The sequence below is a fragment of the Tinamus guttatus genome, unplaced genomic scaffold (assembly GCF_059628265.1).
Source record: "Tinamus guttatus ecotype Peru unplaced genomic scaffold, ASM5962826v1 Tinamus_guttatus_pri_ptg000376l, whole genome shotgun sequence".
Taxonomy (NCBI): domain Eukaryota; kingdom Metazoa; phylum Chordata; class Aves; order Tinamiformes; family Tinamidae; genus Tinamus; species Tinamus guttatus.
Genome location: NW_028288910.1, coordinates 2,136,705 through 2,155,903, shown reverse-complemented (window position 1 = coordinate 2,155,903; position 19,199 = coordinate 2,136,705). Strand labels below are relative to the sequence as shown.

Sequence of the window (19,199 nt, the reverse complement as noted above, 5' to 3'; positions counted from 1 at the left end):
ATTGCAGTTTCATATTGGAAAAAAAAAAAAAATCCTCAAGCTGCAAATTAAAATTGGTCCTATGAAAAACTGAAACCTGACACACTCCAGATGGTTATGTTGGGATATCTAATGTCCATAATGGCAGCCTTTTACAATTCAACTACAGAACAGGAGCTGGCAGGGAAAAAAAAAAAAAAAAAAAGAGTGCCTGAGCTATTGCGCCGATGGAGGGGGCGTCCCTGGCGAGGGGCACGGGGCAGCGCGTCCGCGCCCTGCGGCAGCTCCGGGACTGCACGAGGAAGCAGGACACGCACCAGACACCGTGAAGAAAGAATAAAAGACTCGAGCCTACAGTGAAGTGCAACAACAAAACTAATGTAACGTTAATAGCTTTTCAGTGGCAAATTGGTTAAGCAAACCAGGCACTATAAAAATAGGTTAAGCAAACAAAATGTGAATCAAAAAGGGGAGAGGGAGAAAAGTAAAGATATGCATGCACTTTTTTTCCTCCCGACCATGCTCTATGAAAGGAAGACTAAGTGAGCTGTGTAATTGCTCAAAGTGCTGAAGAGGCATTGATCAAATTAGATTGTACAATCGGCACCTTGTTTAGTGTTTAAGTTGTTTTAGTTGTCAGTATCGCACTAATTGCTGAGACAAAGCAAAGCATATCCCCCTCCCAGGAGTTTTTCAAGGTTCATGCATATCATCTTCGTGGTGCAGTAATGGTGCCAGATGTGGGATGTGGTTACATACAGTCGTTAACATACAAATGAACAAGGTAATGGGAATTATGACATTAGAAAATGGGTAAATAAAAAACACAAACTACCATCTACGGTCTGGTAGCACTGAACACAACTGGGTGGTGGTGAAGACAGTTGCTAGGTGGATGGGGAGAGGCTGCTCAGACGTCAGACCTCCTCAGGTATAAAGCCAGTTCATACGCTTTCTTGTTGAGTGTCCCGCCATGGACACCTTCCTTTCCCATGACTATAACCAATGCTGGAGTACACAAGGAAACAAAACAAAAATGAACAGAATTAAAGAAAAAAATAACACCTTTCCCCACCGACAAAGGGATACAAAGGAGACACAGGTTCATACCCCATCACCCTGCATTGCTAATAAAGTTTCCAGAATGTAAGGTTTAAAGCTCACCGCCAGGAAAGTTTAATAGCAATATTTCCCTAATACTTAACAGTCTGCCTAGCAACTAGAACCCAGAGTCTCTCAAGTATTTTGCCATTGAGTATGCCTTCTTATTCAATCCGCCTCCATGGACCCCTTCTTTGCCCATTACAAAGACCAAGACTGAAAGAGAAAAGAAAAAAAAAGTTTTAAAAAGAGTGTGTTAGACAAGGAAATAATGCAAGTTTTAGACAGTGCAATAAACACACTCAAATTCAAGTTTTAGTATTTGGGTATTAAACTAGTTTAACGGGAATGTTGTAAAAATACAGACATAGACAGGGTTGGGGGAAGGCATGATTTATCCTCCAGGATATTACATAACTGTGAGGCATAAAAGTCCACTGCTAAAAATGAAGTCATCCTGAAGGGCTACCGACTATCTCAGGAGAACATGATGATGCTTATCCACCATCAACCAGCCAGAAAACCCCGGCTGCATCTTAAATACATGGAAAAAAAATATGTTAACAAGAACAAAACTGGTAGCATGTATGGAAGAAAAGTGATTCTGAAAAGCAGACAAGAGAATGTCCTTATCTGTAGTGGTCACTGCTGGTACAAGAACCAGGCTTGGTAGTATTAAAAAAATACTGGGTCAGGCTTAAGCTGGCACCTGTGCAACAATACAGCTGTAAAATATACCTAACTTTTTGCATGAGATAAAGGTCAGCGACACTTTTAATGCTGACCCTCTAGTTCCACCGTTTGGGGGATGAAGTGTGGAATTGTGCTGCAAAGCAGAAGGTGCCAGGGAAGCTCCCCAGCGCGACACCGCCCGCAGCTGCCACCAGATGTCACCAGCAAGCACGTGGCCACGTTAGGGACTGCGCTTTCAGAGCACAATAGTTTTGTTCTAAGTTGGAACACTGTAATTGGAAATACTGCAGTCAGCCTTCCTAAAGGGGACTGAGCATCTCCATAGCAGTTTGCTCACACGAAGTCTAAGACAGCAGCTCTCACCAGCATCGCTTACAGACAAGTTTTGTGCTAGCTTTTTGTACGTTGCAGGCAAAAGTCCACTGCTCACCAATTTACTGCACAGCCCTCCAAAAATTCCTAGGTTTGAATACAAACCATACTAATTGTATCCAGTATTTTGAGGCAAGATTTTTGTATTTGATTCCAGTGCACTCCCATGTTTTACATGGAATTAAATGAGCAGCACAAGGCGCAGTCAATCTAGCAAAAATCAAGTATCCCAATGATTCCAAATTGGACTAGCTTTTTTTGCCTGAAGACAGACTTCATGGCAAGTGCAAGAAGAGTTAGTGTGGAACTTGGTAAAAGACATGTAGACGTAGCTCATACAAGAAACTGACATCTCTGTAGAATAAATTTTCTACTGAGTTGGCAATGGAAAAGCTGATTTCAGTAGAAATCACTAATACAGCCCTACGATGCTGCAATGTAAGCCTTAGCTGAACGGTTACAATGCTCCTGGCAAGCTGACCTGGAGCCACAGCCTCCTGCTGCCTCTCAGGGACACGTTCAGCCGCTCCACAGGCTGGTGCGCAGCTGCGACCACGTGTGGGCAACCAGGACAAGGGGAATTCCTGGGCAGAGACCTAGGTGATGAGCCAGGCGGCAGCCGTCCGCCCATGCGGTGTCACATCCTGAACCTAAGTGTTAAACACGAGATTTTGGGCTCCCTTGCAGCCTGAGCCTAGGATCAGGGTCACACTCCTAGCTGGGTGAACGGGAGCGGTGGGAAGCGGTGCTCACCTCGGCCAGCTCTCCCTACGGCCACGTTGTACGTCGGCTCACCACCTTGGCTCTTTGTCCTGATGTCCATCGTGCAGTCGCCATCAACGTACAGGCTATCTCTGATCACGGAGCACTTCTTTGCACCAAGGGTCAGCCCGTTGGTGAAGAACCCCTCTCGGTCTTTTCCTACAATCATATCTATCTCTCCTGGCTGTCAAACAGAAAGGTCTAGCGTCAGCGCGGTGATGCTTTGTAGCGTGAGCCCCGTTTAGAAGGAATCGCGAGCGCGTGGCTGGGAAGCCCCCTCTGCCCGGGGCCGCCCGCGCGGAGCCCCCGAGCGCCGTTCGGCGCTCGGGGGCTCCGCGCGGGCGGCCCCGGGCCCCTCGGCGGCCCCGTGTCGGCCTGCGCGGCGCCCGCAAAGTGCCGAGTCACGGCAGGCCCCGCGCCGCAATCAGGGCCCGGCACTGCGGCCGGCGCCGGCCGCGGCCTCAACCCCGGCCCCGGCGCTGCCCGGCGGGGACAGGCCGCGCTCCGCGGCCCGCGGGTGGCGGCGCCGGGCGCGGAGCGGGGCCGCAGCCCGGCGGGGGAGGGGAGGCGGCGGGCAGCGATCAATGGCAGTGCGCCATCTTGGCGAGCGAGAACATGGAGCCGCCGGCCGGGCATTCACGAAGCCTCCTACGCCGCGCACGTACCGCGCCGCAGCGCCGCGCCGCGCAGGGCCGCGCCGGCCCCGCCGCAGCGCCCGCAGCGCCCCCGCGCCCCCGCCCGCCGGCCCTGCCGCAGCCGCAGACAAAAAGGCGGCGGCGGCCCCGCTCCCCGCGCCCCGCTCCGCGGCGCCCCGCGCCCCCGCCCGGCGCCCGCGCCGCCTCACCGTGATGCTCTGGAAGATGCCGCCGGCCGTGGCCGCCCAGACGTACTTGGCGTCGCAGTAGCCCACAATGGCGGCCTCCTGGCAGCAGCCATCGCACATCAGGTTGTCCACGTAGCTCTGCCAGCCGGCCATCTTCGGGCGAGCAGCCGGGCGGCGGGCGAGGCGCTGCCGGTCGGGGGCCTCGGCCTCCTGCTGCTGCTCCGCGGCGGCGGAGCGGAGCGCTGCAGCGAGCGAGCGGAGCGGAGCGGCGCGGAGCGGAGCGGCGCGCCCAGCCCTGCCCAGCGCAGCCCAGCCCAGCGCGGCGCCGCGGCGCAGCCCACCCGCTGCCGGAGCCGAGGGGCGGGCAGGGGAGGGGCCGCGCGGCGCCGCCCTCCGCGCAGGCCGCGCTGCAGGGGCGCCGGGGCCGCCCGCTCCGAGGCGGCGCGCGGGCTCCGCGGCGCTGCGGCCGGCAGGTGCAGTAAGGAGCGCGGCGCGGGCGGGCGGCAGGGCCGGGCCGGGCAGGCGGGCGGGAGCCGGGCGCGGAGCGGCGCTCGCGGGCGGCGGGAGGGCCCGGCTCGGCCCGGCTCGGCTCGGCTCGGCCCGGCCCGGGCGGCTGCGCGCTCCCCCGCGCCGCTGTCCGCTCCCCCGCGCCGCTGTCCGCGCGCGGAGCAGGGCAGCTCCGCAGCGGGAGCTCCCGCGGGGGGCGCCGCGCTCGCGCCGTCCCCGCGCCTCGCACGGCAGCGCCCGCGCACGTTGTCCCCGCGCGGCTGCGGGTTTCGCTCCTGCAGCCGCTGCCGAGTTCGGGTTGGAGGGACTTGGTTTCCGTCGGGAAGGTCTGGCCTTGGTGCTGGCCGCTCGGGTTGCGGCCTGCCCGGGTCGCTGCTCGGGGACCGTCCTGCTGATGCGGGTCCTTGCTCGTGGGCAGTGGCTCAGTCTGGCTTAAAGCGCTGCTTTGGGGGGGTCCCTTCCTTTGAGGAGGACAATTTTGCCTTCCTTGGTATTGCTTATGATTCCCTTGGGAAGAGAAACGAGCAGAGTGTGAAGTGGTTTCCGTGTAGCTTATTTTGGAGCTCGGGCTCAAGAAGCTGAGAGCTTATGCGTGAGTTCTGCAGGGCATAAAACGGGAGAGTTGAATATTCAACACGAGGTTATCTCTCCCAGCAGAAATATTTGCCAGGCATTTGCAATCAGCGCACACTGCGTGTTCGAGGCTGCTCTTCTCTTTGAAACCAAAGCCTATTTCGGGGGTCATGGAGGTGACTGTGGTTCATATACTAACAGAGACTCTTTGGATTGCTTCATACTTACTGAAGAGCTTGTTTTTTGTCTTTTAGCTCAGATACATAAGTATTTTTGCTATTTTATTTTCAGTGTCTTTCCCTCGCTGATTTGAACGCTAATGTTTGCTTTATGGTTTTTCTTCCATCCGTGTATCCTCATATGTAGTTGTGCTTGCTGCTGGGTTACAGGCCTCGCATCTGCTTTTGGCTGTTCGAATGCTGAGGAGTTTGTGGTGTTTGCTTTGCCATGCCCCTCTGTCCCAGGCTGCCTCTGCGGGAGGGAGGAAGCGGCCTCTTCTGTCGGAGGTGGCCTTGGAGCCGCTTCTCTCTTTCACGTTATCCCGCAGAAGGGCCTGCTTTGACACCGTTGTTTGCACACATGGGGTGCATCAGTCTGGAAGGAACAAAAGGCTGATGGGTTCATTTTTTTTTGGAGTTGGAAAATGTGTAGTTTGTTTGTTTGTTTATGTGTGTTTTTGGCTTTTTGTTCTTTTTGCAAGCTGGAGGTAAGTGGTTCTGCTGTAGTAAGTGGATTTGATGAATACAGAAGTGGGCACCTTACTGCCCTTAGCCAGGGAATGGGCCGGGGTTTGGGCTGCTGCTTGTGAGCCCTGTTGCGCTTTGCCAAGGAGAGGCGGCCGAGGCGGCGCGGAGCGGCCTCCACACGGAGCGGGCGGCCGAGGCGGCGCAGAGTGGCCTCGGTGGCACGGAGCGGCCTCCACGTGGAGCGGATGGCCGAGGCGGCGCAGAGTGGCCTCGGTGGCACGGAGCGGCCTCGGTGGCACGGAGCAGCCTCCGCGTGCACGGGCGGCCTCCTCCGTGATCCCCAGAAGGGGTCCGTGTAGCCCGGTTGGATGGGCTGGCGTTCGGGAGTGTTCCGCGTGGTGTGGATGAGAGGGGTGGTGTTAGCAGCGCAGGATCCTGGTTTGCTCTCTGGGATGCAGGTAGGAAGCAGCCGCACTGGGGCCTCAGAGCGGAGCAGAAGGGCCCAGGAGGGAGCGCAGGACTGGCCACGTCCTCCCTTGGTCCCTCGGCTCTTACGGGGTGGCCGTGGAGTGACACTAGCAGTACGTGTAGGAAGTGCGGCCCTCCATTGGGTTACTGCTATTTAGAGCTGTAGCTTGGATCAACTACGGTTCCAACAATCACCAGTACTTATTCCTGTAATCATAATCCTCTAATTCTAATTTCACTGAGTAGAGTCTGATTTAAATTATCTTACAGAAGCATTATAACATCTTTGTGTTGTCACTTTTTCAGCAGCAGCTTTGAGACGGAGTTAAGAAAATGGGGATGTGTACTTAATGTTAAAGACTGTAAGAAAGAGGGGTTCTGTTTTTTCTTTTTTTTAATTTTGTTTAGTTTTTTGTTAGAAATTTTCATGAGAATATGTGACAGTCATTAGGACTGGTAAATGAAGGATTATATAAACATTCATACGTGGTGAGTCTTAGAGTGGGTGCCTATATTTATGCATTAAAGGTACCAGTTCAACACAAGCTCTAAAATTAAGATGGCAAATGGTTGCAGAACTGTGGTTTCTTGCCTTGCAGTCCCTTTGCACATTCCCACCAGTGTCCCTTTCTGCCAGGTTGTGCCACCACGTTTTTAATGCAGCGTGTAGCAGTCACTGGTCATTTGGCTTCAGTTCAGAATTTCACCTCACGTTTTTATTCGATCAAACCTAGGAACAAATACTCTTTTTAAATAAATATAGGCTGTGAACTATTGATAGCTTTGTAAGAAGCTTCACTGCTTTTATTTTAGTCACATAAAGGTTGAGGGGTATCTATATTTTGTTAGCAAAATTTTCAGTGTTCTGTCAGGCTTTGTAATAACAACTGTTGCTGCCATGCCCAGCATGGCTGGAGGGCTAAAGGTAAGATTTCTTGTGATTAAGATTTCTTTCCACCAAATTCACCCATTTGGAGATCACTTTAGATGGACAGGAAGAGCAGGTGACCACCAACAGATGCAAGACCAATGCAAGACTAACTTCACAATGAAAGTTAAAGTTTAGAGTGCAAACAGAGAAAGTATCAAAAATGGTTATTTTGATTGGCTCTGGTTATCTTTTTTCAAGAAGAAGTATTTTCAAGATGGTTGTGTTGCTGCTCTTGAAATTGAAACCTTATTCTGCTAAAATAAATAAATAAATCACTATGACCAATCTGCCTGAAACCATGGAAAAAAAAAATCCACGTTGTGGGTTTCTTGCGGTTTGTCTGTGGCATTTAATTCAGCGCATTAAACCAAGGAGGGTGGTGGGTGTGCTGCTCGTCTCCAGCCCCCGCGCCCCGCGGCTCCCGCTGCCGCGCGCGGTGCGCGTCCTGCAGCGGCTCCGCTGCCCGCGGCCACGTCGGGAGCGCGGAGGTGAACGAGGAGCCGGGGAGCAGGGGGCTCGATCCGCTCATCCCAAGGCAGTGCGTCTAGGATGGTTCCCAACCGATGGAGTAACTTGGGTGAGACACAAGACACCCAAGGCCAGGATGAGTGTTAACTAGAGGTAAATAGTGTAAATAAAATATTAATAAGTTGAGAACTTGGATGTTAATTTTCAGTTGTGAAGCAAGGGGAAGTCTAGGGATACCCTGTTGTGTCCATGGGAGCGTCTCCAGCCCGGGCTCTGAAGGTGGCCGGTTGTTTGCGTGCGCGCGCAGCTGAGCGAGCGGAGGGAGGTGGGATGCGGCGGGACCAGCGAGCGTGGAGCGCAGCGCCGCGGGGAGAGCGGGGAGCGGAGCAGGCGAGCGGGGCGCGCGGGTGCCGGGCAGCGCCGCTGCTCCCGGGGAGGCCGCTCCCTGCCGAGGAGCAGCTTGTTCGATTGTTACGGGGAAGTCTCCGCTTGTTGTGCAAACTGGACTGACTTCCCCGAGAAACGCTGTGGGATGGGAAAGCAGAGTGTTTGAGTTGTCCAAGGTGCCACCTCGCGCTTCCTTCAAAGCCGAGGGGTGTGTGATTTTACCTTTCTGGTGGTCGCTCTGCGTTCCTGCCCTGCGCCTGCTCCCGCGGTGTTACGGGGCGGCGCAGCGCCGCGCAGCGCGTCGCCCTTCCAGCTTCACCGTGGTCGAACGTGGGCGGCAGCAGCCTGGCAGAGCGGCCCTGTCACCGTGTCCAGTCTGGGCCTGTGTGCGTTGTCGTGGCCCTGTTATTACCCTGACAAACCTCTGTGGTTTTCCATTATGTGACTGTTTTTGCACTGCTTCCTGCTGCTCAGCCTGTCCAGCACAGGGCCAGACAGCCGCGGAGATTTGGAGGTTTGCTCAGAATGTTATTTCTCCATTAATTTTTCTTCCAGTGAAAGTCTCTGCACTATGTCTATCTGGATGGTATTTCCCCTTCTAATCAAACATATTTTCCCTGTTAATGCTTGTTATTTCTTGACAATATAAAAGACTTTTGTAACAGATACGTAAATTTATGTTAAGTAATTTCTACCTGAAAGTTACCGTCTTCAAATTTTCTTAAAGAAATTATGTAACTGCAATCTGCATACTGCCCTGTAAAATCATGTTATACTTGGAATGAAGCTGAAATGACTGTGCACTTCTGTCTGTAGTTCTTAGTTTAGTACCTAAACTAAGTATTTTACCCAGAGTGGTTCTGCCCCAGCTATCCTAACCCTGTCTTTCTCTCAGTTAATTTATCCACATTAATATTGCTTCTTATGAGAAGAAGGTATATGAAAATTATTCTGTTCAAGCATTGATACAGTATCAAGAGCAGGCCAAAGAAGGGGGTGTGTGTGTGCACGCGTTATATTTTTTATATATATGAATTACTTTTTTTAGAAAAGATATACTGGATGTGAAAGTCTAATACTGCTGAACTGTAGAGCAATTACTGCAGATGAAAGGAAACATTAAGAATACAAAACTGAGGATTAGGGAAAATAAGTATTCAGTAAAAGAGAAAATAGCTTTAAAATGGCTGCTTTTATTTAGAACATTTTCCCTTTTTTTCCTTCCTCACTGAGGTTGAGAAAGTGGAAATAATTCTGTCTTGATCAAACAGCTATTCTTTATGAAAAAAATAACATGCTGAAAATGTTATGAGGATATAAATTTACAAAGAATAGTAAGAACTACTACAGCTAGCAAAGGAGGTGGGGGTACTTCAGTAGCTGCAGTAAATGGACATTTGCTTGGTAGTCGGCCTCAGAAAGTCCAGATTTTCATTTTTGTGCTATTTCTATCTGTAGGTTGTCCCCTTCCTCGCCCTTCCTCCCTCCCCTCAATCCTGGATATCACGGGATTTAAGCCAGAGTAAATTTACTACGTGGTAGGCCTGAATTAAGAGCCTGAATCTGGGTGAGAGGCTGTTTCGAAGCCCGGCCGGGTTTTGATATCGGTGTTTATGCAGCAGCCAGGAGGGGCCTCTTGTGATGGCACTGCCGTGAAATGAGCAGCTGGGTAGGACCAGCCGTCCCCGCGTGTGTCTGCATTGGTGCCCATCCTGCTAGGTAGGACCAGCCGTCCCCGCGTGTGTCTGCGTTGGTGCCCATCCTGCTAGGTAGGACCAGCCGTCCCCGCGTGTGTCTGCACTGGTGCCCATCCTCCTGCTAGGTAGGACCAGCCGTCCCCGCGTGTGTCTGCATTGGTGCCCGTCCTGCTGGGTAGGACCAGCCGTCCCCGCGTGTGTCTGCATTGGTGCCCATCCTGCTAGGTAGGACCAGCCGTCCCCGCGTGTGTCTGCATTGGTGCCCATCCTGCTAGGTAGGACCAGCCGTCCCCCGCGTGTGTCTGCATTGGTGCCCGTCCTGCTGGGTAGGACCAGCCGTCCCCGCGTGTGTCTGCATTGGTGCCCATCCTCCTGCTAGGTAGGACCAGCCGTCCCCGCGTGTGTCTGCACTGGTGCCCATCCTGCTAGGTAGGACCAGCCGTCCCCGCGTGTGTCTGCATTGGTGCCCGTCCTGCTAGGTAGGACCAGCCGTCCCCACGTGTGTCTGCATTGGTGCCCGTCCTCCTGCTGGGTAGGACCAGCCGTCCCCACGTGTGTCTGCATTGGTGCCCATCCTGCTAGGTAGGACCAGCCGTCCCCGCGTGTGTCTGCATTGGTGCCCGTCCTCCTGCTAGGTAGGACCAGCCGTCCCCGCGTGTGTCTGCATTGGTGCCCATCCTGCTAGGTAGGACCAGCCGTCCCCACGTGTGTCTGCACTGGTGCCCATCCTGCTAGGTAGGACCAGCCGTCCCCGCGTGTGTCTGCATTGGTGCCCATCCTGCTAGGTAGGACCAGCCGTCCCCGCGTGTGTCTGCATTGGTGCCCATCCTGCTAGGTAGGACCAGCCGTCCCCGCGTGTGTCTGCATTGGTGCCCATCCTCCTGCTAGGTAGGACCAGCCGTCCCCGCATGTGTCTGCATTGGTGCCCGTCCTGCTAGGTAGGACCAGCCGTCCCCGCGTGTGTCTGCATTGGTGCCCGTCCTCCTGCTAGGTAGGACCAGCCGTCCCCGCGTGTGTCTGCATTGGTGCCCGTCCTGCTAGGTAGGACCAGCCGTCCCCGCGTGTGTCTGCATTGGTGCCCATCCTCCTGCTAGGTAGGACCAGCCGTCCCCGCGTGTGTCTGCACTGGTGCCCATCCTGCTAGGTAGGACCAGCCGTCCCCGCGTGTGTCTGCACTGGTGCCCATCCTGCTAGGTAGGACCAGCCGTCCCCACGTGTGTCTGCATTGGTGCCCATCCTCCTGCTAGGTAGGACCAGCCGTCCCCACGTGTGTCTGCGTTGGTGCCCGTCCTGCTAGGTAGGACCAGCCGTCCCCGCGTGTGTCTGCATTGGTGCCCGTCCTCCTGCTAGGTAGGACCAGCCGTCCCCGCGTGTGTCTGCATTGGTGCCCATCCTGCTAGGTAGGACCAGCCGTCCCCGCGTGCGTCTCTGTTCGTGCCCGTCCTCCTGCAATGCTCTCCCGGAGGTGCAGCTTGCGCCGAGCTGCGGTGCTGTGTTTGGTGGGAGCCGCCGTGGAACCTGCGTTTTGGGCTGGTGCGTCTCCAGCGGGACGTGTTTCCCAACGCTTCGGTGATGTGCAGACACACAGAGGGACATACAGGCAGCTTGTCTCTTCTCTGAACAAAGTTAAAAATAAACATGGAATTGGCAAACTGCAGTTTTTAAAGATTTATAGCTCAGATATAAAATCTTACTGGAAGAGCAAAGGATTCCTCCTATTTCAGTTTTCTTTGAAAGTCAGGTGTAAAATGGAAAATTAGGACCATTTTTCTTAAACAAAAATACACGACAAGTATATTTGAAAATACATATTGTATATTACACCCTAGCTAATGTTTTGCTGCTTTGATTGTGAACAGTTATCAGAAAAAGCAGTTTCTGCTGCAGAAACCCTTGTGCTCATTATCAGTATAGTGGGTACAACACATTATATAGTTGCAATGGAAGAGCCAGGAGTAGGGACAGTTTTAACATATTCTGGCCCCAGCTGGAGAATGAGGCTTTTTCTGGTCTGCGAGCTCTAGTTTTCTGGTGCATCATCAGTAGATGTTGAGCAAAATAAGGGTGAGCTGCTGGCAGGTCGGAGCGGTTTTTAGAAGCACAAGCATGTTAGACAGAGGTGTCCTAATTTAAATTTTTAAGTACTTTTAAATACTTTTTTAATTTTTAAATACTTTTAATTGAAGTGTAATATCACAGCCTGTTGAGAATTACTCCGTACGGATGTTCCTGTGAAGCCCCATGTTAAGCAGTAGAGGCCTCGTTCTTTCCAAACCATCGGTGCCCTATTCTCGGGCATGGATTAACTGAGTGACCTGCAGTAGATTCTTCCAGGGTAGCGATCTTTTGTATCGAAATGTATCATATGAAGTGCTTAAAAATAAATAGTTTTCCGGATAGTTTCAAAGTATAATTAAAACTTTTTAAATTTAAATCCAGTCTTCAGGAATTTTCAGTATTAATCAGAAATACTTCGAAAAGAGAGAGAGAGAGAGAGAAAGAAAGAAGCAAGCCTGTGTGCAACTACTGTTAAATACCACAATGGTAAGTTCCTTTCTAGAATTAAAACAGTTGTCTTGATTACTAATTACAAAATGCTTCAAGAATGGCAGCTGGTGGCTTAAAAATATTTTCCATTTAAAGGAAAGAGAAAACAAGTGAGGGATAGATTAAAAAAAATAAAATCTCAAAACCCAAGTTTTATTCCGTAAGTAATAACTACCCACCGTGTCGGAAAGGAGCAGCTGTGCAAAGCGCTCGCGTTGGCAGCCGCGGTCGTGGCCGGAGGAGCGGTGCCCGGGCCGGAGCTTGGTGCGGCTGGGCCGGAGCTCGGTGCGTGGGCCGGAGCTCGGTGCCCGGGCCGGAGCTCGGTGCCCGGGCCGGAGCTCGGTGCGGCTGGGCCGGAGCTCGGTGCGTGGGCCGGAGCTCGGTGCCCGGGCCGGAGCTCGGTGCCCGGGCCGGAGCTCGGTGCGGCTGGGCCGGAGCTCGGTGCGTGGGCCGGAGCTCGGTGCCCGGGCCGGAGCTCGGTGCGGCTGGGCCGGAGCTCGGTGCCCGGGCCGGAGCTCGGTGCCCGGGCCGGAGCTCGGTGCCCGGGCCGGAGCTCGGTGCGGCTGGGCCGGAGCTCGGTGCCCGGGCCGGAGCTCGGTGCCCGGGTTGGAGCTCGGTGCGGCTGGGCCGGAGCTCGGTGCGTGGGCCGGAGCTCGGTGCGTGGGCCGGAGCTCGGTGCCCGGGTTGGAGCTCGGTGCGGCTGGGCCGGAGCTCGGTGCGGTTGGGCCGGAGCTCGGTGCCCGGGCCGGAGCTCGGTGCCCGGGTTGGAGCTCGGTGCGGCTGGGCCGGAGCTCGGTGCGTGGGCCGGAGCTCGGTGCCGCTGGCTGCGACTCGTCTCCCTGCTGCATCAGGCGCTTCTGGAGAACGTTGTCCTGCTCCGAGGAGTCTTCTATTCCCGTTGGTGGCAGCTGCAGGCCCTGTGGAGCGAAGCCCCCGTGCGGTGTCGGAGCAGACCCAGTTCACTGTGTGTGTTACAGCTTTGAGCTGTGATGACTTTGTTGTGTCTTGATGGTTTTTGAGCATCTGTTGGCTGTTTTTTGACTGCAAATCTTTCAGTTAACTACCAGTACTCTAGCACTAGATAGGGCTTTAGTCTACTTGGACCTAGAGGTTAGTGCTAAATTTATCCACAAGTTAAAAGTAAGGAAGAATAAATAAAGGTTTGATTCCTGCTGTTACATTTACAGTATAGTGCCCTTTGTCCCTTTCGGTGTCAGTGTGATATGAATGATAAAGTAGTGGAGCAGAATCTCCTGGATCCATTAGGTGGTTCATAATCATACTTAATTAGCAGCTTTTCTATTGTACTTTCACGCTTATGGGAGGAATTGCTGTATATTAGACCTACTAAAGATGCAATGCGTGCTGAATCTAAAAATGAGGCTGTGTGAATAAAGGTAATTGTGTTTTCTGTTTGTATTTCAGGATGGGTGGGGGTGACCAAGCCTTCTGTTTGCTCCGCTCGTTCAGTAATTTGTATTTGCATTTTTACTTCATGCTATCAAAGCCAGCAGTTTGGAATCATCTGTTATCAGTCACTTTATTTTTTACTCCATGTGTTACCCTTGAAAATATTGAACAAATAGAAACAAATAAAAAACGGCTTTGAAACTCGGGTTCTTAATGCTCCTCATTTAGCAAGCATCATGTTTGACAGGCTGTACAGAACATCTACAAGAAATTTAAGACCCTTTCCACCTTCCACAGAAATAAATGGATTTAGGATTGTTTTGGGATGCCTGTGTACTTACCAGCAAACAACTAGTCCAGTCTTGTCCAGGCACTGAGCTGTCAAATTGTGCAATCAATTCCTACCTAGTGTTCTCAACTTCTTTAACAAATGGCTTAAAATGGTAAACCCAGAAGTCCAGAGTGCAAAAAATCCTACAGCAGCTCATGCTGTGAACAGTGGGGTTGATAAGAGGAACGATGGCGTGTTGCATTCCCTGTCCTTGTCCAGGTACAATCCTCCAGTGCTCCTCACTCTTTATCAACAGGGACTCCAGAGATATCACAGGATAGAAGCCTTTGCAGGAAGCTTTACGTGGCTGCAGTAGTCCTGGAAACACACTTTTGCTAAAATGGGAAGAATTCCGCTATTCTGAAAACTGCTGTTGTATCAGGGAGATGTGTGTGCTAGTATAGCACATTGCTCGAACCTGGGAATCTGATTACGATATTGGCCGTGCTTTGTGTAGAAACAGCAGAAGCAGCTTGCAAAAAAAGACTCTGCCTCGAAAGCAGTGTTAGGAGGGCACTTTGTAGCTCAGCTGGCTGGGTTTAAGCTCTGTGGCCAGGTTTTTAAATGTGTCTAAAATGTTCATTTCCATGGAAATCAACAGGAGTTCGGTGTACAGTTGTGGTCAAAGAATATATTCTTATGAGGATGTCGCAGCGTTTGGTCTATAAAATGTCATTAGTGCTGTTTGCAAGGGAAGCAGTTTGTCTTGCCTTGAAGACAGAAGTCGCAATACCCAATTGCTCAACTGCCTTTGGAGGGCAGTGAGGATTTTTAATTCCTGGAGGAACCACTGACACAGGGCGTAACAAGGGTTAATGACCTTATTTGTTCGTATTTCCACTTCTCTTTACAGAAGTAGCTAATATTACTAAGGATCGAGCTGTGCTGGGGCATTTTGTCTCGTGCTTAGCAGATCCTCTGCTGTTACAGATGTGGACTTGTTTCTTTGAACGAGTGGAGGCAGCTGCCAAGGGGCCCTTAGTACCACTGTGACTGCATAAAAAGCATCTCTAGAGAAGTAGGTGTCAAAAGGCTGCACAATCATAAACTCACAAAGTGACTTTCCTTTTTTTTTTTTTTTTTTTTTTCCAGATGGTCTGTCCCTCATTGTCCCACACACCAATTAATGTGGCTGGACAACGTTCCCTCTTACCTTGCAAGTGGAAGAGAAGATGCAAGAGGGGTATAGGATTTACCTACAAAGCTTCCTCTGACCTCTGGTTTGGAAATATTTCCTTTTTCTAACTGTGGAAGTTAGATTTTAAGTTCATGTAAACATTCAAATAAATAACTGGGAACTCTGAGGTTTGGATAACATCTTGGCAAGCAAAATAAAGGAAATTGGCTCAGGGAATGCAGAATGCAGGATTCCGTATGACTTAGGACTGACTTATTGGTTTACAGAGAATATAGCAGCAGGACCATATTTATACAGATATATATACTGCACTGTTTGCTGTTCTGCTTTTAATTGCTGATGAAAGTATGGTTTATGCCATTGCTTTACGAATTCTTTTGCAGTGTTAGTAGATGTTAGTTTAGAAAGTTTAGAAAACTTGCCTGGTGCTTCTTCTTTGAACTCTTTTCATTAAGATTTTGGGTAGGGAAGATTTCTATTTGCATGGCGAAGGATATAGATGTCTGCAGATCAGACAGTAAAACAGGTGCTTGCCCAAGGTTGTTGCATGCAACGGCAGAACGGTACAGAGTGAACTCCCGAGCGAGCGGTGTGACGTGCTGGAGGTCGGGGCTGGGTTAGGGCCCGGGTGCTGCTCTTGCCTCTGATCACTGCACGGTGCGTCAGCGGCTTCCCAGCACTGCCATTAGCTTTGCATTGCTTTCACTGGCAGCAGGATCGGGGCTTTAAATCCTCCTCTGCATCTTGGGGATTTATTCCAAACCTGCTGTTTCCCCGGAACTTTCACAGGAGCAGGGTTGCCTGTGCCTTGATCCTTCCTGCCCTTCCAGGTCGTCCTGCGCGGGAGGACATCCCTAGCGGAGCGCTGCCTGTTGCGGTGCTTACACTGCCTCCATTTTCTGTTCTCTCCTGCTGTAACCAATTCCAATAAAGTTTTGTTTGGAAATATGTCTGTGTGAACTTTGCTGTATCCACATGCACTGGATTGAGCTTCATGATGAAGTCTTATTTGAGAGCTGCTGCTTTTAATTATTTTTTATTTGGTATTTCATAAAATATGATTGTTTGGTGCTTTTTTGTTTTAACTATTTGGTACCACGGTAAGAAAGGTTTTTATAAGCCATAGAATATACACTGAGTTTTGCTTAGGTTTGTTGTTATTTGATTTTGTTAACAGAGATAAAAACGTTACTGTTTGAAGCACCCAAATGACAGTTTGGGATGCGGGGACAACAGCACTTACTTCTGCTTCCATTGGCTGCAGGAGGACTAGGCTGTGGCTTTGAGCGTGTGCACGGCCTTGTCAGTTGTTTTATATTATTATATTTTGCATGCTGCTATTTTATATTAAAAGTCATTTTTAAAAGCCTGGACTTGCAGCAAGAGGCAGTAAATTGGATATAGGCCCCAGGCCCAGCCCTGCAGAAAGGCAGCAGTTCTCCCCTTTAGCGCCAGGTCTTGCGGGGGCTGCGGTGCTTCGTCGCGGCGCGGATGGTCCGCGCTAGCCCGGGGACTCCAGGCAGACTGAGTATCCAACAGAGCAGTGCTGAGGACTGCGGAAAAAAAAAGCAATGAGTTGACTTCACTGGAAGCGGATTCGGGCATATAACTTCTGAGTCACTTTCCTGGCTGGTGTGAATAGGAGAAACGGTGCTGGAGCTGCAGCAGCTTTTTTCGGCTTTGAACCTGCCTCTCCCTGTTTTTGTTTTCTCATCTGTGAAACGGGTCGTATTTAGCATACCCGTCCACTGCAGTTAGTGGGCTCGCAACGTGTAAGATCAGGAGATACTGCTAGAAGGTTAAATGCAATCTGTACATTGCTGGTGATTACGTTTTACCCTGTTATCCCTGTACTGAACAGTTATATTTTAGTCAAACAGAAGTCAGTCTTTCAGGAGAGAATCCAATTTTGATTCAATGAATAGACTTTTTACTAATGTTACAGTACTAACATTTTGCACCTTATTTCTTGTTTGCTTCTTTATAGTACATTAAGGAGCTTTCTAATACTCAGTATTTTCTTCCACTGAGGCCATGTGTGCTTGGTAATGATGTGCCCCTCACTCTTGCTTTTGGTAAGCTCTAGATGCGGACCTGCTCGAGTCTGTCAGTGTTGGGCGTTATTTCCATGGCTGTGGTTGCCGTTGTAGCTCGTCTGCACGGCTGACTTTAGTGTCCCCTTTAATGTGGGTGCACAGACCAGAGCTGGGACTCCAGGGCTGTTCCCCGGTGCTATAGGCAGAGCTAAACCCACCTCCTCCTCCCTTCCTCGCACACTGCACTTGCCCAGGCACAGCTGGGGCTGGAGGGTCACAGGGAGCTGCCCTTGGAAGAACCAAGCTACGTGACGTCGTCTTTGTCCTCACCCATTCTTTTGTGCGAGACTAAATCCACGGTTACCGATATTTGAAATGTAAGAGTAACTGGGAAGAAACATATATTTTTCTGCAGCATATTTGGGAAATGTTTCCATGTAATTAATTAGATTCTTTTCGAGGTAGTTCACACTTGAAGATTGCTACATGAAAAAAATGTCTTGCATTTTTGCAAATTGTGAATATTGTAAATTCAAACTGGCCACAATGAGAAGTTAAAATAAACAACTATTGAAAATAATCCTCACTACTGGCAGGAATCAGGCTGATGAAATCGAGCAAAGCAGCAGCAAAAGAGCTCCCGGCTCTGCTGGTGTCGGTCCAGAACAGCGCTGCTACCTTGAACGGAGCAGTCTGGAGCGCTCTGTTTGCATACGCTGGGAGGGAAGCGCTGCCTTATCCTCGGGGGATTAAGTGAAACAATATTATCATACTAACAGTTGAGTCTGAAGGCTCTCCTAAATCTGATTCTTGTTATGTTCTATTTAAATTGTATAGCAGATTCTTTTTGGGTTGCATGCATCAGAGTCTTGAGGCCAGCACAGCCTGTGAATACTGCTTAAAAAAGCATGGGTGGATTTCTTTCCTCTTTGTTGTGCTGTCAGTCTGGCAGGATGACAGAACGGTGCATGAGAAGTGGAAAGAGCAAATGGGTGAGTTCTTTAGCTGCCTCTGGCCATGTCCTGTTCCTTGTAACGATAGTGCTCCTGAGCCTGGAATCATTCATGTTTCAACAAAATTAGGTCCATTGTAACTGTGGCAACCCAAACCGTAGAAAGCAGCTTATGACCTAAAGCAGAGGCTGCTTCTCTTTGAGTATTACTGGTTTTTTTTTCTTCCTCACTAAGCTATGTTTAATTGGCCAAGGGAGAAAAAAAATAATAAAGCAACTGTTTTTTGATTATGACCATATTTTGATACTTTGTGTTTTACCCAGACACAATCTTGGTACGAGAAAAAAAAAAACAGAAATTGGCAACCGAGATGATGACGTCGGTAACAAGTTTTGTCATGGAAGCATTGAAAATGTTTTGCCACCAAATCTGACCTTGAATTTTGATCTTCTTATAGGCACGTCTTTTCAGAGACCTTGCTTTGACCAGCAGGATTATGTGAATAGGATGATGTGGGAACAACAAGGAGGCCACAGCAAAGCATGCAATGGCATGAGTGTGGAGGAGGAGAGAGGTTGTGTCTAAAGAAGGTAAAACAAGAACCTGAAAGGGAAAAATACAGAAAAGCTTCTTTTGAAAATAGGTGAAAAGGAGACAATCTAAAATGTTGTTTAGCCAGGAAGTTTTTAAAAAGCAAAACAACTATATCACCTTGAAATGAAGTTACTGAGCCCTGCACACATGATATTCACAGCAGTTTTTCCAGGGGCTCAGCTGCAGAATGATGCTAGATATTACCTGCAGAAAACAAAGAAATTGCCTTTGTGCCCTTTCCCCAGCTTCCTTTTGATATGTATAAACAGCTTAAAAGATGTTTCTTTAAGTAATAGAATTACTTTTCTTAGGAATGCCTGTGATGTTAAATGTTTGAAACATGAAACATTTGAGGAAATCTTTCTGAATTCTTACATGAACTTCACAGATTTGTGTTTTTACTGATGTACTAGGGTCTGTACTCATCTTGGAGCCTTCTGGTGAAGCAGGACTTAAATTTCTAGTATGGAAAAGCACTAATTGAAAAATGAAACACCGTCAACCATTTTGATTCATCTTTACCTCTCATGAGTGAGTAAATAAGAGCATAAGCCCAAATCTTCGTTGTTGTAGCTGACCATTAGTAGGTGAATGGTAAGGAGTTCTGTCCCACTGCTCCTCCAGAGGGGACAAGAAGCCTTTGTGAGTGTGAGGGCCTGTGTGTGAGGTAGGCAGTGAGCAGGGGATGCTCGGGAGGAGGCAGGGGCACTGCCAGGAGAACGCGGCTGCCGTAGCGGGTTACG

General features: G+C 50.3%; 1 protein-coding gene across 2 annotated transcripts; it reads right to left on the bottom strand.

The window, feature by feature from the left end:
* Window positions 1-348: 348 nt before the first annotated feature.
* PFN2 (profilin 2) lies at window positions 349-3,992 on the bottom strand. Of its 2 annotated transcripts, none has more exons than XM_088530497.1 (3): window positions 3,752-3,992; window positions 2,899-3,091; window positions 349-987 (listed from the first exon to the last, which is right to left on the bottom strand). In XM_088530497.1, exons 1-3 carry the CDS (start codon window positions 3,881-3,883, stop codon window positions 890-892), a joined length of 423 nt encoding a protein of 140 aa, XP_088386623.1. In that variant the 5' UTR covers window positions 3,884-3,992; the 3' UTR covers window positions 349-889. The 2 variants fall into 2 exon arrangements, with proteins under 2 accessions (XP_088386623.1, XP_088386622.1); XM_088530496.1 differs by having other exon boundaries at window positions 349-1,296; window positions 3,752-3,989.
* Between the last annotated feature and the right edge of the window lie 15,207 nt (window positions 3,993-19,199).